This window comes from Neolamprologus brichardi, chromosome 12 (assembly GCF_056152115.1).
Source record: "Neolamprologus brichardi isolate AB-2024 chromosome 12, ASM5615211v1, whole genome shotgun sequence".
NCBI classification, from domain to species: domain Eukaryota; kingdom Metazoa; phylum Chordata; class Actinopteri; order Cichliformes; family Cichlidae; genus Neolamprologus; species Neolamprologus brichardi.
This window is the reverse complement of record NC_142115.1, coordinates 7,176,287-7,194,884: the sequence shown is the minus strand read 5'-3', so window position 1 is coordinate 7,194,884 and position 18,598 is coordinate 7,176,287. Positions and strand designations below refer to the sequence as shown.

Genomic DNA, 18,598 nt, shown 5'->3' with positions numbered 1-18,598 from the left:
CTTGAAAATAGCATTAAATTCCACTTAAACATTCATTATAAGTAAATACCTACAACATTACACTGAAATTATCACCAATCACATATAAAACCATGGATGCAGAGGATCAGTTCGAACACAAAAAGCAGCTCAAGAGCTTAAAAAAAAGAAAAAAAAAAAAGAAGTAGTATTAAATAGGAATCCTCAAAACGAACACAGAACAAAGGCCATGCACAAAAGAATTATCAGTTGTTAGTCGTTAGAAATGCTGGTTCATCGAGACGTTGATGCTTTAGCTTCTGCTTTTTCCTGCTGACATTTGCTTACATGTGAAGTTCAACCACATGAGACATGACACAAGTGATTGACGAGCCCTGTTATTTTACCAATTAAAGAGAAAAGGAAACACTAAATACAAAAACCAGTAAGATCCCTCCAGGCGTTGGAAGCAGAAATAAAAGCACCACTTGGCACAGAGCCTGGGGGAGTGTCCCGTCTCTCTGGCACATAAGTATGGGCTTTCTGCTACCGGTGAGAAAGCAAAAACAGTCAGGCTTTTTTTTTGTTTTTTCTTTTTCTAAACTGTCTCGTGGAACAGAGAGTCAGCGGGAGAGGGAGGATATAATGCTCAACCTGTTTTGTTTTCATTTTTCATGTTAATTTGAAGCCGGGGCGTGAGGCGGGGATTCTCTATGTGAACATAAAGAAACTTGGAGTAGTCAGCAAGACGTCATCAACGTCACTTCAAGTGTAGGCACTCGTGGCTCTTCAACAGTGCACAGCGACCGCAGTCAGGAGGAGAGGGGAAAAAAATTGATTTTTTTTCCAAAAAAATTGCACCAGAATAATGTTTCTCCCAAACCAGGTTAACCTCTGCCTCCCATCAGCACACCTGGCTTGCATGTACATAAGAAGAGTGTTTCAGCTCAATATCACAAACAGATACGTTAGGAACGATGGTACATAACCCTACTGTTTACATAAAAAATAAAAATAAAATAAAAAACTAACGCAGAATGATGTGGGAAGTCTTTGGTGCTCAGTGTGACAGAAAACTGATGAGATCCAAAGAACTGTTGGCATCACTTCCAACCCCAACTGAGGGTGTTAACGACATAAAAGAGGAGTGTAGCACAGGAACCCACAAACAAACAAACAAAACGAACAACAACACACATCTTGAGTGTACTGTATGGCTATACACGAATCCTTCATTATGCGAGGCCACGCCGGCCTACTCGCTCTCTATTTCTTACAAGCTCAGCCTCCCATCGCCTTCCTCAACAACCCCTTTAAAAACTTGTGCCCTGAGATGGACCAGTCAGCCATTCTTCTACACGTGTCGATCAGTCTATCCTGGCTATTATTAACATAACTCAGTACGCTATCATAAGAAGATGCTGAAATTCAAAGATTTCTATGTACCTTATGAATGTTTCCTATTTAGAAAGAAAAAAAAGTCACAGCATAGATGCAGTTTTCGCCTGAATATTCTGGGAACTATTTTCATCTAAACTGCACAGTAATTAGGGTCTCTCCTTGCTTGCATTGAAGGTATCAGTAAATTAGTGCTCTGCAGATGGAAATGACTAATTGAACCCTTTTTTTTTTTTTTGGAAAAATCATAAAAAGTTGAGGAACATGTTTGAGAAAAGGTGAAAAGATGGCTGGGAGACAGAAAGTGCTGATAAATGAGGAGTCCCAGCTCAGCAGCCTGCAGACTCACGCTGTCACCACAGCCTGCTGCGCTTCCCCTAAAGGTGCTCAGGCTGGACAAGAGTCGAAGACGAGCTCGTCGTTTTGTTGTTGGAGGATTGTTGGTGAGAATGAGATGTGAGCGGGAATCCATAGAGGTTTATTGGAGATCTGCTTCGGCCGACCAGACCAGCCGGTGCAGGTCTGCTTTCTTGTGTTGTGTTTGGTCGTAATCCAAGAAGGCAGACAACACAGTTCCAGTTCCAGTAGTGACAACTTTTTAAAATTTACTGCATGATGAATCCAGGCTGTGGGGCCATCCGGGGTGGGGCCCTCTGAGGCAAAGCAGGGGGGTACTGAGAGAGGTAGCTGTTGGGGTAGCCAGAGGGGATGCTGGGGAAGGGTTGCCCTGTTCGGGGAGGAATGGGTGGGTATTGAGATGCTGGGTACGAGAAGGGAGGCTGTGGCTCAGCGGTTGGAGGTGGACTTAGAATTGGTGCTGGCTGGGATGGAGGTGGCGGTGGCTTCCTTCTGGGCTGAGCGAGGGGGGAAGAGGAGCTGCTGCCAGCCTCGCTGAGGAGAGAAGCAGCTCCGGAGATTTCCTGAGAGCGGGAGGGAGGGACTGACAGCTGGGGCAGCCGCTGGCCCTTCATCACCATCTCCTGCAGCTTCTCGATTTTAACCCGTCTCAGGTGGGCCAGCTTCCTCTTGTTCTGGTAGGCATCGATAAACGAATCCAGAGTCATCTCCCCATCCAGTAAAGAATCAGCCATGTTCTGTGGACAGAAGGGATTTGGAGCAGAGTTAGAGAGAGAATAAACAAGGTTAATCAGAAAAAATAAATAAATAAAAATGCTGAAAAAGTTTCCACTGAAATTACGCTGTCAGTGTGAATGGCTGCAATAAGAAAAGGGGTCTGAAAAATTTTTTTTAACGCACAAAATATTTGCACAGATTTTTTGGGCTCTGGTGGGTCGAAGTTTCTAAAAGCAGAACGGGACTTCCTTCTTCCCGACTGTCACAAAGTGCATGCTGATAAGGGATCCTCTAGTCCTGATACTGTGGGGTCTCTACCTGGCTACAAAAAGTGTCTTGAGATAATGGCTTTTTGTGAACTGCTGCTACATGACGAAAACTGAATTGATAAGACTGAGAGAGTGTCGACATGAGTCACAATGATAGGAATAGCATCGTGGGAGAATCACTCACTGTTGACGAATGTAACATTTAAAATGATTCATCTAATGGTGGGTTCTCTGCTCACTCACTTCCATTTGGTAAAATATCACAAAAAGTGACAATTTTCCCACATAAACTGAGCGAACTAATTCAAATATCACTTCAACACTACACTACTAAACTATATTAACACTACTCATCAATGGCAGCAGCCTGCTCTCTATGTAGGTGAGAGACTGCATGCTTATATAAGAAGTCTGATATTTATCCGACACGTACAGAAGCACGAGTCTCATCTTTTCCACATCCATCTACCACATTTACAGTATATATTTTATACTGACAACAGTCAGTGTACAGTTATTGACTGAAGAATCGAAGATTGAGATAAATCATGAATCAGTGGGTTTGAAATAATGTAGCTCTGTGTTTGATGCTAGAAGACGCAAACCTTTTAGAAACACCAAGTAAAACAACGTCTGCTACACTTAGAGAACTGAGCATAAACACTGGCAACCATACCAGTTTACGAGTAGCTTGCATTCTAATGTTTTTATCATACCAGAAAAACAGCCGACGCACATCCTTGTTTCCAAATAAACTGGGACACTTTAAAAATGCTGTCAGGACCTGATGCCATACAGTGATATACTTTACTCTGTCAACATTTGTGAAATGTGATGCTGCCATCCAAGTATCATTATGTTTAACAATACTTGCAACCAAAGAACTACACATGCATGCTCTTGGGAGCATAAAGGGTAAAAGAATTGCACAGCAGCTGATTTTAAGCAGACAGTCAGTGCAGAGACTAGCAGAAGAAATGTCACAGTCTAATATGATCTGTGATCACACGCTCTTAAAAAAGTCAGAAGTTCAGCTGCACAAATCTGAGATTTAACTCCTGCGTAATTAGGCCATGACTGGTCATACTAAAAATCACTATCACGACCATGATTACCACAAATGTTTTTGTAGAGGAAGTTTTGTTTTAGGCTGCCCAGATTTACAGTTATTCAAGCTGTAAAACCGATTGCATAACCCTGACAAATTTATACTTAAGTAATTTGATTGATTTGGAGAATATGGCAAATGAATCCAGTGTGGGAAGTGCCTGGAATGTAGGAGGAAGTTTGTACTGACAAAGAATAGAGTAGCTCATTAGAAACAAGCTCATGTTTGGGAACTTCACCACTGTTATTAAAATGTCAACTGAGAACAACTCATAGCGAGCTACCGCAGAATGCGATTTACACCACACTGTATTGTTCAGTCTATATTTTACTGTTCCTTTGTGAGTTTAGATTTCTTATTAGCTGTAGCACTCCTGTTTTGTTTTGTATTTCTGTGACATGTTAAGGCCTATTTAGGATTGTGTGGTACTGGTTCATGTTAGGAGTTTCGGTAAAGTTCAAAAATAAATGAGAAAACCACATGTTGGAATATTTTTAATGATAAGCACAGTTCTTACATGACTGTGTATAATCTGATGAAGAACACCTTAAAACACTGACGGGACAGGTAGCTGTCACCTCTATGTCAGCTATTCTGCTGCCCACATACTCTCCAACAGGGATCTTAGATATGAACAATGAAGCCTCTGTAGGGGAACACACCATCAACTAGAGCAGCAGGTATAAGAATTACCGAGCGAGGAAACATGAAGTCATCCGTGGTGACAGCTGAAGAATGCTTACCTCTGTTTCCTCCTCTATTTTGGCTCCTTCTGCCTGAAGCAGGGCCAACAGAATATCCAGAGAGGTGTTTCCTGACTTGTGGTCTGTTGAAGAGGAAGACAGAGGAACGACACAAAGATTACTGTGCTGGGCCTGAACTGGGAGGAGGTGCGGTCGCTGTTGGCAGCAGTCAGTCAGAGTTAACCGTGCTTGTTGTATAACCAGAATTGTTTTCCACAACGTGAGAAAGCAAATACAGGTAGCAAGTCAAACCCATAATTCTCTCATCTCTTGTGAGCTCTCTGATGTAAGTGAGGTAGTACAGCTGTTCACAATCCTTCAGGCATTTGAGTCACGGGATGATTACGTAGTGTTTACACACTGCTCAAAGGAACACAAATGTATTCTCAAACCAAGGAGCTCATAAAAAGACATCGCTTCAAACATGAATGTTCTGGCATTAAAAGGTTTCAATGAGCCTGTTACACAAAGCTGAGGCGGGACGTGTGAATGCTGCCAGTCAGTGTCCGGGGACTGCCACAAACCGTCAGAGCACGTCTGTTTGCGGTGAACTTGCAAAGCTCAACTGAGTCAACTGAAACTGCCCTGGTGTCTCCAAGGAGGAGCACAGTTTTGTTTGTGTTTCTATGCAGGGATGAAAGTCTACACCAGCTGGAGCTGGGACTGCATCCTGACGGTGAGACCAAGGACACCAAACTACTCTCCATCTACACACAGTCCAGTCTAACCTGATGAGCTCTTCTGGACAAATAAATCAAGATTTCGAGCTGATATAGAGCAACACTGGTAAACATCCATGCTAGAAAGCTACCTGTAGCTCAAAAGTGCAAACATTAACATGCTGCCCCATGACAGCTGGAACAGACTCTATCTACTGGTCTAAGGTAGCTTGATTTCAAGAGAAAAATACAGTACAGGTTGGCTCATTGGTGGTCTATACTAAACAGCAGGTGTTCTTTGTTGCGATTGGTTACATTCTGACCGTATCTAAGGCAGAGACAGACTAGCTGTAGAGCTTCAAAAACGCTGCCATCGCTTGAAAAGTCCAAGACATTTTAAAGACAATCCGAGTGTCCCTTCATTAATTACATTACATATATTATTACATATATTATCATTATTATTATAATAATAATAACAACAAGCTTAGGGTTCCCCAAAAGGAATTGCTAAAGCACTTAATCCTACCCCCTCATCTCAGTCTGGTCCCACTTTCCCTGGCAGCACCACTCTAAGATTTCCCAGCTGTCTGAACGTGTGCTTCCTCCCACATGAGACTAAGCACGCCAAGTTGTGTTCCAAGGCCACAGTCAAAGTCTCATGCAGCTTTTCTGGTGTATTAGTTCCGAATGTTGGGTCTTTTATTAAGGGAAACAGGAAACGAAGGAAGTTAGTGGTAGCCTTTTTAATCAGTATGGGCGAACGCTGGGATAAAGAAGCTTCATTAAACGAATCCAAAGGTTGTGTGGAAAACATGACAGATAGTGAAGGCTTTTTCAGACACACCTTGTTAATAGTCTTGATAATTACACAGTGGGTGATTGTAGTTGTACCTGAACTACTGTCTAACCCTTTTAAACACTAACGCTGAAATGTACCAACACATGTTGTCCTTGTTGTGATCAGATCACATTTAACACACTAGCTGAGGACTTGAATACTAGCACAACGAGAATTAGCTTGACAGAGAAGAGCAACATGACTGTTTTAGTTAATGATCAACTTTAGATAAAAGCTGCAGCCTGGCCGCTTGTTATCTCATCAAGAAATAACACAATCAGTAAGCAACTTTAACCCTTTCAGTACAAAAACCTTAAATAATGGACAGTATTTGATGCTCGTCTTTACCACACGTGATGCTAAAGTGTGACAAGGTCATAAAACAGCCTTCTACGCTGAGTTTAAGTTTATGCTGTTAAGACTAAGACAAAAACATTCTTAGTGTATGTATCTTGTTTCAGATATTTCTTTCCACCCATGTTCAACAATTACTATAAGTTAAATCACTTGTCGCTAAACAGGTCAAGGTTAACCACTATAGCCTATATTGCTTTCTCTTTATGCAGGATGTGAGAAAGAAACTGAGCGCTCACCTTCTTTGCACTTTTTTATGATCATCATCTATTACATCATATGTGCCAAATGCTGGAGACGTTTGATTCCACCATTAAGTTGCTGATAGACTGATAGAAGATCACTTCTTATTCTTTTAGGCCACTACAATGATAATGGACAATAGTAGAAACAGACTTACAACATTCATCATTTCCACTGACTTTGTGAAGAACAGACCATCTCTACCTTTATTACCTACGGCAAACTTTCAGGAAATATAAGACAACGTAAAACTTTATTTTTCTTGAATTTAATTTCAGCCTTTCCCCGTGTTTAGAGGTCAGATTTTCCTGGAAATCCAAAATGCTGCCCTTAGATTCCAAAACACAAAAAACTCCCTGGCCGGGGCTTCATGCTTGACACAAAGCCTTTTTCCGGGGTGAACTCCCATCTCTTATTGTTTCCACCTCGCTCCCATAACAAGGCAGATTCTCAGGCAGATCAGCGGCACTCTTTCGCACAAAGCTCCAATTCTCTGACTCAGTGGAGAATTGGGTGAACACAACACCAGTCTGGGCCTAGAGATCATGGGACGGCCATTTAGTAAATGAATCCACACCAACTTCTGCTGTGAATATGTGAAAAGGGGGAGTTGTTGGCCGGCCGGCCGGCCTGCCTGCCTCTCTCTCTCTCTCTCTCATCCTTCCAACTTCCACACTCCCTCCCACCCACTGTGGCTGTTTTATAGCAGCTTGCCTGGCAGCACAATGCTCCACTGAGGGCTGGCGTCCTCAAAGGCAGCGGATAGTGGTGATAGAAAAGAGGGGGAGTGCCTACTGGACAGTAAAGGGTAAAACAGAGGCCATATAATTTCTGGAGAAAAAGACAGGAAATGAGGGAGAGCTGGTGTTTGACAATATGCAAACGAGCGCACAACAAGCTACTGTACGTCTAATCTCCCATCTGGGTCAAATGACTGTTTCTCTCAGCTCTGAGCATCGCTGTCCCCCCCCTCAGCTACTCTCCAGTAAATCCACAACTAGGACAACTACTACATGGCAGGTGGGGGTGGGGGGCACTGGGTAACCTACATCTGACAAAAGCCACTTCATGCTGGCAAACAAAATCACAAGGTCACAAAAACACACTGGATTGGTATAATATCAGTCCAAGCACCAAGAAGAGAGCTTAAAATATTTAACACCGATAACACGGTAACAAGCAAAAAGATTCTTGAGAACTAAAACTTATTTAGTGGAATTTCATTTTCACAACACACTGAGAAATCTCCCGTTGACTGTAACAACCTTTGACAGCTGTGAGAGCCTGTCTTTCCAGCAGAGACGGAGCCAAAGTCAAACTTTTATCAGTGCACAAGAGGAATAAATGACTCGCATTCTATTCTGAGTGAGCTGCTTAGCAACCGTTGCGTCACCAAGGTCACAAACATCGTCACGCCGTCTTCTTCACAGACTGAAGTGCTGTGAAGGTATGCCGGTGAGGGACGCTACAAGCCTGTAACACCTGAGCTGCAGTTACATGTTGAACAGCACTTCTGGGAACAAGGCTGCTGAGGCCTTCTACAGTAAATGTGACAACTGGTCAAACAGGTCTCTTGAGTGTGTGTTCATGTACACAAACAGAAGAAACAATGAGGAACAAAGGCTATGTACCACATCACCTTCCTAGCAACAGGAAACGGCTATCACCTTTAGTTTCTTAGTGTTTCCTCACCAGGTATGACCATACTGTGTGTTCTGCAGCACACCCATAGCGATATGTTGATTACATCAAACAGGTAGTGTAAAAACTATAACAGAAGCTGTTTTTTGACTGGATCACATAGATAGATCTACATAGATAGAATCACGTCAGGACACTGAAATAATAATAAACCCTAAAATAATCCTAAACAGGTCTTAAAAAATACCCCAGACATTTTCATAGTCAACAGTGACTATGAAATGACAGTTGTGTTGTGACTGGTTACCTTTAAGTGTCACGTAAATAGGAAGACTGATTAAAAAAAAAAAAAAAAAAAAAACAAAAACCCACAAACAACAAAAAACACAAAAAAAACCCCACAAAAAAACAAAACAAAGCAGAGAGAACTTTGGCACTTAAACAGGTAAAAACAAAGATTAACTAAGCATTTCCACCACTAGATCAGTAAGTAACCAAACCCATCTCCTCATTCGCCAATTAGGGGTTTAAAAAAAAAAAAAAGTGATCCTTTCCTCGCCTCCGTCATCAAAGCTTAGAGAAGGGTGATGGGGACGTTGATCACTGGCACTATGACCACTTCAACTTTTTTTTAACTCAAATGTTAAAAAATGTGAAGGAAATAAAAATAACTGATTCCACTACTAATCAATGAATAGAACAAAAGATATTAAAAAGATTAAATAAGGTCCCCTGTTTATCATTTGCAGTCTGAGACAGAGTAGCTCAGGCATGACTTGCTTCTGTTTCTAAATGCAAACAGAAAAGTTCACTCTGTTCAGAAGTGACGTGAAGGCCTTGTGCACAGATATTTAAATGTACTTACTGTTAGGATGTTAATATGTGAGAGTAAACTTGTTTTCCACACAGTGTACTATAATAATGCAACAAGGAGTTTAAAAAGCACAGCTGCGATTAGCAACACACCCTGTGTGTGTGCCTTTTCCGTTTCAGGCTGTTCCCATGAGCATTTCTGCAAGTATCACTTCTCAGTGACTTCACGGATAACAGTGTTCAAATTTCCTTTGGACGTTAAAAATTCAAGACAAACCGTTCAATAAAAAATGTCTCTAAAACTCTCTCCACACTGCTGCTGCCGTACCTAAGGTGGACTTGCGGAGTTGATAGGATTCAAAGCCCTCCTGCAGACAGCTGTAGCGCTTGATGAGCTGCTCTTTCTTGTGCTCCAGTCTGGGCTGCAGGGCAAGGTTTTGCTCTGCCAGGGTTCGGTTGTTGCCCAGTGTCCTCTCCTTGTTCTGCTGGACTTCTTGGATCTACAAAACAAGAAATAAGTGTTATTAATATCTTTTTTCCTTATCTTCTATCCTTTTTCAACACTGAACACCGATATAACCATCAATAATTAAAATGTTTGGTTAGAGGAATCTCCTACAAACATCGGCACATGTTTATAAAGACAAATTCTGGCCACAAAAACCCAAACTTCATCTGCCTTGATCGACACCAAATATTCAGTATTTTTAAACGGCTTTAACCAAGCAGCAACATGCATGAAAAACAATCTATATAAACAAAAAAGAAAGTCCTGAAAGGCCTTGCTCAAAGCCATAGTTTGTCATTTTGGATATTTTCCATCTAAAAAGAAAAATATCATAATTGGTCAAATTTAAACTCTTTAAAGTTTCGAGTAGAGCAGCAGACAACAAAAACAATATAAAGAGAGGAAGCACGAACCTTCCTAACTGGTACACTTTATTAGCAAACAACGAGCCTGACGTGAGGACACGATTTTGATTTGTCATGGCAGGAAACCTGCAGGTCAAATCATGTTCTGGGCTCCATTCCATTCAGGTGTGTAAACACCTGTTTCCTGATGACTCACGTGCATTACATTAAGCACTGACTACGGAACTGTGCAAAAGTCTCAAGGCAGCCTCATTTATTTATATTTTGCTTGGAAAATGGGGAACAGGTGCAGCGATTTATTGATACGTGCCAGCTTGCATGGAAATACAGTATGTAAGACAGAAACAGAGTTCGTACAATTCCAATATAATAGAAATTCTCCTCATTTCTATTCTTCAGAAATAATTCCCTGGGCTCCTTGGTGGATATTCCAAAGGCATTAGCTGAACGTTGGCTGGCTGTTTTTCCATTTGGGGCTTTTTTCAATTCAGGTATGTTTTTACTGCAGTAGAAAAAAGAGAAACCAGAGCAGCAATTTATTGCTGAAGACTGGTAGTGTTCTATTGTGTGGTCTTCTATCCAGGTATGCTTTTACTGCATTGTTGTGTTTGTACATGTTCCCAGACACTTTTCAGATTCTTTTACACAGTGACTCGAATTCTTAGATTTTTCTGTGCTCATAATTCTATTAGTTTTGAGAAGATCCCAACACCACTGGCTGAATTGAAGCCCAAACAAAGACAGAGCATGACAGTTAGCTGTAGACATTGACTGTTATATCTAAAAAAAATTTTTTTTTATTTGGATTTACAATTAAGAGTAGTTTCTTAAGAGCTACCCTTCCACTGAGATCATTTCTAATGAGACTTCAGGGCAGAGTAGATGGATCAGTTGAAGGGCAAGATGCATCTGTCAGGGCTTACCTCCCCATTTCTGGCAATACTGTTCACCTGATTTTTTTTATTTATTTTTTTTTATTAATAGCTATTTAGGAATTAAATTAAATTTTATTTATAAAGCGCCAAATCACAACAACAGTCGCCTCAAGGCACTCGGGGGGGACCTTGACACATAGGCACAGTCGCTCAACAAAATGTTTTTCTGAAAATGCTCAAGGACTGGACTGAAAATGAGTGCAAAAGCAGTCCAAAGAAAAATACCTTGCAAGAAAAACATAAAGAAACAAGAGGTGGCTCAGACCTTTGCACAGTCCTGTACACCTACAATCAAACCAGTTGTTTTTTAATAATAGTGCAAAATTTTACAAAATGACAAGAAGATAATTTAGATAGGAAAGAAACGATTCCATTTGTAATTCTAAATCCAAGATATGAAGGATTTCCTTTTTTTCCACATTAATGTTAGTGCACACACTTGACAATTTTATCAGAATATACTGTCATATGAATGCTAATACAATTAATAGTACAACTAAAAACAGTTTTGTTTTCAAATATCATGCCAAAAATGCTTCAGTCTTTAAAATTTTCAGTCTATGAAATAAAATAAAAAAAAATAGCAGAAAAAAAAAATACCTGTAACAATTCTGAAGAATCTTAAATGACATCTTCAAATATGTTTGGCTGCAAGACCAAAGTCTTTCTCTTCTGTACAAATGTAACAAAGAACAGCTAGGACTTTTATATGAGCGGCAATTTGCAAAGATTTTGTTTTAATTAGTATCTTACATAAATGTTCCCACACATAGGTGCACATTTTGTTTTTTTACATTGTTGCTCAACAGATCGTCGTAATTCTGAAAACACTTGATACAAGAACTCTTAAAGAAATTATTAACTCATGAACTGTTGCAAACAGTCGACAAAAGAGACAAAAATCAAATCGACTGAAAGTGTAACAGTGTTGCCAACGACCCTAGAATAAGACACAAGCAAGTCAAAATGCTTTTTGCTCTCTATTCTGCTCAGTGTGGGAAAGTAGAACAGAATAATTGAAAATTAGACTTCAGAATATATTTATTACCCACTTTTAACCACTTGTTAACCTCAACATGCACAGTGGGCAAGAAGCAATGACTATATAAGCTTCTCTACCTGGAAAAAGCCATGAATGAGCTCATATGAGTGTTGGTAATACTCAAAAAAACATCTACTACTTGTGCAGTCTTAGCTAGAGGACCAAAACACTGCTGTCAGTGTGTATCTATCTATCTATCCAGAGAGAGAGAGAGAGATATGATGATACAATGTCATCATTTTTTTTCACTGTGGAAATCTCCATCCACGACTGTTTTTAAATGACGAGTTGTTGAATAATTGGTGGAGTATTACGTCAACACAAATAGGAACTGAAACAATGGAGACAAATGGGATAAACAACATGTTACGGTTGGAACAGCGGGGGATTAAAGAAGAAAAAAAATCTCTTGTTCCTTCTCTGATGACTCATTTCACACATCCAACATGTTCTATGTGCAAACTCAACTAGGACTGGGCGAGAACGCAGGACAACTCTAAAAATACTCCACAGCACAGGCCAGGCTTATGGAATAGTTTCTAAAAGTAGTCAGTGGCTGGACTGAATGAGGGGACGCAACATTTTATGCAGTAAAAGCAGCTAAACAAGTCTACTATAACTACACTTTGCACCTTCCTACTGGAAGATCTGATTTGCTCATTCATTACAGCCCCACTAGCGATGCAGAGCTTTAAATAGCATCTATAACTGCAGGCTTGTTCTGTCAGAGCAAAACCATATTATTGTTTACTTGCGGAAATGCTCTACATCGCTGCCCTCCCTCCTGAAATAATGACAACGAATGTAGGTCAAGCGCTTGCCTGGATGGACCACAGACCTGAACTTTGGAGAGATGCTGAAACAACCACAACTGAATTCAGGTCACTGTAACGCAGCACTCACAAAAACATGAAAAAAAAACTAGAATCACATCTTGCATCGGTTATGGAAGTGAGAAATAAAATCATGAACTCTGAAACTGCAGATTGGCTGCAGAGTTCTCAAGTGGAAAGGTGAAAACTTTCAAACCATGGATCAGAAGAATTCCACTTAGAGAAAAGGAACAATTGTGTACAACAAGAGAAATGACACTGTAGGGCAAATGCAGTCCAGTACAGTTCTGCATGGACTCTTGAAACAACATCACACTGTCTGAACGTTTAGACACAGCAAAACTGATTTGGTATAAAAGTCTAAAGACTCAATTGTTCAGTTATTTCTAGTAATTCTAGAAATAACCTAAGTAAAGGATTCTTAGGTTGCTGGCACAAAAAAGGGAATTGTATGGTCGATAACAAGTACTGTGGATCCAAAACCAGTGTGGAAGATGCATCCTGCATCTAAGATGCTATTCCAATGACTCAGTCCTTTTTTGTTGTTTTGAGATAAAGTGAAAGGTTTTATTGAAGGAGATTCTCATCAAAGATATGTAGCAAACTAGCAAATCTAGTGTTGGGACACTAGATTTGTCCCAACACTAGATTTGCAATGTCAGGTGCATGCTATTGACCATGCATCTGACATTGCATGGTCAATATCAGGTGCTACAAGTCAAAGCAGTAGTACCAAAGTCTCAATTCTCTCGTTAATGTTACTGAGCTAACAAGCTATCCCAAAGCTAGCTAACCTAGCACTGTTTTCCTAGCTCTTCAACAACATGATCAAAAGGATGAGCCCCGGCTTTCCTTTGTCATCATTACAAAAAAATAAGAATGATTATGTACACTCCCCAACTAAACAAACCTTGAGCAAGACACTTTCCTGTTTACTGAAGGTATCAAAATAATAAAAAACTATCTTTATCTTAGCTGGCTTCAAAATGGACAGTAAAATAAGCATTTAAAAAACCCATCAGGAAATGTTTTATAGAAGCGCTTAATTCTTAACCCTTAGATACAGTTTGACTTAAATTTGACTACATATGGTGCACAACAGGAGAAGTAGAGGTCAGACAGAGGGTCGGGGGGGGGGAACCTTGACACATAGGCACAGTCCACCTGCAATGTAACCAATTAATCTCAAAATAAACAAACTAGAATCCTTTTACTGTGAACTAAAAGAGTAAAGGTGAGGTTGGGAGGAACATAAGGTTATACAACCTGCTGCCATTTTAGTGAGCCTGGGAAAACTGCACGTCCCACACGTTTCCTGCCACTGCTTTGGAATGCAAAGACTAGTTTATAATAAGCTGTGTTCTAATTGTTGAATAATATTTGTAAATACAGATGGCATGGATTTTTCATGTTTTAGGTAAAACAACACGTGATGTAGTGTGAGATGTTTTTCTCCAAAAATGAACATAGAAAAACCTTAAAAAATATATTCTCTGTCTGCACACTGAAAACAATAATTAAGGAGTAATTGTCCATTTATTATTGTCAGATGGGCTTTTTATACATTCTTAAGAGAGCTTTGGCTCTTTGGTCAGCATTTCTTTTAAATGTGCTTATAAATAAAATGCCTTGACTTGTAATGGAGAGAATACCTTGCATTGTATGGTTAATTACTTTAGAATAGCCTTGTATCCCACCAATTACTGATATTCCAGGTTTGACGGACGCTCGTGCTACATAAGTTAGCTGCTAGGTCTTCATTGACACCATCACATGTTACTGGCATCATTAGTAAAACTTGAAAATGTTTGATTACACCTCCAAATAACAGACTACAACCTTCACCAGCACAATTCCTGGATTAGCGAAGGTCTTAAAAGATAAGCCACATTAATCTTAATTCAAAACAGACAGCATAATGGAAAGCTGGCTATTCGCCAACACCATCAATAGGATTGATATGGGTATAATTTGTGTCATTAAGAAAGCAAGTCAATGTCTGATTACACCCACAACCACACAGACCTTGAAGTGATACTTCCTGGTTTACACAATGGACAGCATAATAGAAAGTCTAAATATGCTGAAACATCAGTGAGAACTATCAAATAAAACTGAGTAATCAACATCCTAGCAGCCTAGTGAAGCGTATCTGCAATTCTTAGTCGTTCAAAAACAGGACGCACTGAAACTAAACAAATTCACAAAAGGGCTATTTGCATTATTCAAATGCCAACACAGCCAGTGTGTTTTTTACAGAACAAGAAGATTGTTGCTTACAGAAAAGCGTAGTGCCTCTCAGTACTCTCATGTTTCATTCAGTGCCTTATGACACCTACTGCCTTTGTTCTTATCCACTGTACTGTGAGCAAAAAACTTCCCAGACAGTTTCAAGTGTGGTTCAGACATGTTTTTAAGTGTCCCATTCTCTTAAATATCTCCTGCAATCTTATGACTAACACAAGTCAACAGCTGCAGTGTCATTCCTGTTCCTCCCTCTCTGTAACCTATGGGATTTGGGAAAACGAAACCATAGAGACAATCAGACAGGGTGTGGATGAAAAACAGGAGCGACAACACAAAAGACCAACTCACAGCTCAGCATTCATCCAAATGCCAAAGGCCTGTAGTCTTACGTCTTGTAGTCGAGCTGAAACTGTCATTATGTTGATATACAGAAGCTTGTGCTCGAGTTTCTCAGCTCTGTGAATAGAGGCTTTTCATCACCTCTCAGGCAGCGAGTCACTATTGCGCAAAAAAACTAAGCTAAAATTAGACAACACCTCAGCGTCATGACAACAGACAAGAAATTCCCAAGTCCTGACAATGTGCATTTAATGTTTGTGATAAACAGTCAGGTCCAAGCTGTTGGGTGAAAAGCAGAGGTGTGAAGTGTTTCCTCTGGATTTAGCACTTGGTAGGGAAAACGTTCCAGCAGCACGGCTGTGGTGGGCAGGGGTACAGTTAATCTACTTATATAATACACTGTATTGGCTACTCAGGAGTATTCACACCGAGTACAATTAAAATTATATTCAGTGCCAAAATTAAACTCATATTAACAATAATTAATAAATAATTATGATCTTGTAATAAAATGTATATGGATAAGAAGGGTGACCAATTTGACTTTAACTATTTTAAGTATATTTAATGCTAAATTTGTTTGCATTACTTAAGGATTACGTAGGATTGTGGCTTTTACATAAGAAACCGTAAATTATGTTACCTAGACTTGCTTTCTACGCTTTTTAAAATTTTAATCTGATTATCCATCCTTCCTGGAGAGGGAGTGGTGGTGGGGGAGTCTTGTTTTGGGGTCATTTTTCCCCCAATGCTCCCCTATTGAAATATCCTGGAAACGCCCCTGGTGGCGGGGCTGATTCAGCAGGAGAACATAAGGGAAGATTAAAACCCTCAGTGGAAGAGACGGTTTTAGAAAGAGAAGCAGCAGCCGCAAGGGAAATAATCAAAAGGGCAAATCCTGTATAAAATGCTAATCTTTTAGCCTTTCGTCTTAATATGCCAAATATCTGTCTGCGCTTTAACCATTCTGGGCAGCATGGCTGTAATCGTTGTGCGTATGGGGGGGGAAAGTGGGGCTTATCAGAAAGACAGACTTATGACACCGTGAAAAGAAACTGCTGAGTCCTTGTGCTGCTGGAGCAGAGCCAGGCAGTCAATATATGAGCCAAAATGTAACTATTAAGTCGTACTCTTGTATGTGATTACTACAACAGATTGACAGGCTTTGTTATCTGGGAAACGAAAGGTTTGTGGAAAAGCTATGTCGAAACCTTGGAACTCCGTAGCGTTAAAACTTAAGACAATGCTCCGGCCCGTTGTTAACCCTGTTTTGGGCTACGAGACGTGTAAGTTCGCTTGACAACACACGTTCAACATTAAATCCACACCGCGACCAGAAACAGCCATTTCCAGTAACTGAACCCAGCGAGTGTTGGAAAAGCACAACAAAGGCTTGAGGGGAAAAAACAGACACAGTGGCCGAGAAAGGGGAGTCAGTAGCTAACACTGGACTACAAAAGATTTACATACCTCGTCCATCTCCTGTACCATTTTTGTGAGCTTCTCGTCGTCCTCAAGAATTTCGTTGAGCTGAACCAACGTGTACCCGCTCAACTTGTTGGAAAAACTAGACATTTTAGCTGCTGTTGTGTGTTTCTCCTCCGCTGTGGTCCCTCTCTTCTCGCCTCAAATTGTGACAGCTGACTGAGCTTCCCTTACAGGAAGTAGAGAGAATACAGGCCTAGTGCCGCCTTCAGGTGCTGTCAGAAATATTGCTTTCGATAGGAAAATGAACCAATAGTGTGCGATCCAACGAGGCAGGAGCGTCAAACTCATTCCGAGTTCATAGGCCACAAACCAAAATTACATTTCTTTATGATTTTAGCAACATACAGAGGTTATAGACTGCACGTAAAAGACTGGTACGTAATAGTTTAGATTTGATTTGTGTGGCCTGAATTGACGGAATTAAATTTAAGGTATTAAGCTAGCAATCTTCCTTATTAAAATGTACCCGAAAACTGCATGGTGTAATGCAGACAGTTAAAGCTAAGACTGATAAAATACTAGAGTTTCATTGACTTTTAGAGACAACCCTCATATGGCCATTACAGGAACTGCGCTTGTTGGTAAATCCACCAATATCATTGTCATTATCACCACCTTCACCTTCATTACTATATTAATAAAATCAGTATTATTGTTAATACTATTGTTTTGAAATACTGTATGTTATTAGTGTAAATGTAATTCACGCTGTCTCCACATGTTCACTCTCTTTAACCAAGGCCTTTAAACACAGCTACATGTGAACTATTATGCTTGAGAATAGCTTTATAAGTCAAAGTCACTTCACAAACAGCAGGTGGGCAGGACTTATAAGCTCACAACCAGAGCTGTATGCCTGTGATGACCATATTGGGGATATCCCTTCTCAGTGACAACGTACAGAGCTAGAGCAAAGAATCTGTCTGAAGTATCAGAAGCCATTTTTGACCCACAGGAATTACTTATACATACAGTGACTTCATTATTTGAAACTTTGTTCATGTTCAATAAGAACATCAACTATTAAACATAAATATTTATTTGTAATGTGTTTATTTGTAATGTTTTATTTTTGAAGTACAAAAATAACATATGAAATGTTGAAAGTGACAAAAAAAACGTAAAAGACCATTAAAAACCATTTAAAAAATACGCATTTAGATTACAATATATATAGTGTAACCAAAAATGGTATAGGAGATGGACGAGGTATGTAAATTTTTACCCCTATATATTGTAATCTATATATAGTGTATATAGTTGAATATCAAGATTTTTATTTTAAATGTGAGAACAGGAGCATGCTTCCCATATGTGGCATCGTGGTTTTCTTTTAACAGCACTCTACAAGCTTTTTGGGAACTGAGATGACCAATGCTGTAGTTTGATAACTTGATCTTAGATTTCAGCTCATGAATGCTTTGTCAGGTAACAGTAGGCCAAATATTTCCAGTGGGTGACAGTTCTGGACTGCAGGCAGGCCAGAGTAGAACCTGCACCCATTTGTTAAAAAGCCATGTTGCTGTAATACATAAGGAATGTGTTTTGGCAGTATCTTAATGAAATAAAAAGTTTTCATAAATAAAACAAAAAATAAAAAACCTATTTAGAATTATATGATTCCTCTTCTTTTTAGTATGAGGATGCAATCTCTACCATTTAAACACACACACACAAAAAATGTTGGTACTGAAATCCTCAAACTCTTTTAACTTTGCGTTGAGCAACAGTATTCTTAAG

The 18,598-nt window shown here is 39.9% G+C and overlaps 1 protein-coding gene across 1 annotated transcript; it reads right to left on the bottom strand.

The window, feature by feature from the left end:
• On the bottom strand, positions 1–17,042 carry vps37ba (VPS37B subunit of ESCRT-I a). The gene is made up of 4 exons (XM_006797533.3): positions 16,841–17,042; positions 9,430–9,601; positions 4,551–4,633; positions 1–2,450 (listed from the first exon to the last, which is right to left on the bottom strand). Exons 1-4 carry the CDS (start codon positions 16,943–16,945, stop codon positions 1,962–1,964), a joined length of 849 nt encoding a protein of 282 aa, XP_006797596.1. The 5' UTR covers positions 16,946–17,042; the 3' UTR covers positions 1–1,961.
• Between the last annotated feature and the right edge of the window lie 1,556 nt (positions 17,043–18,598).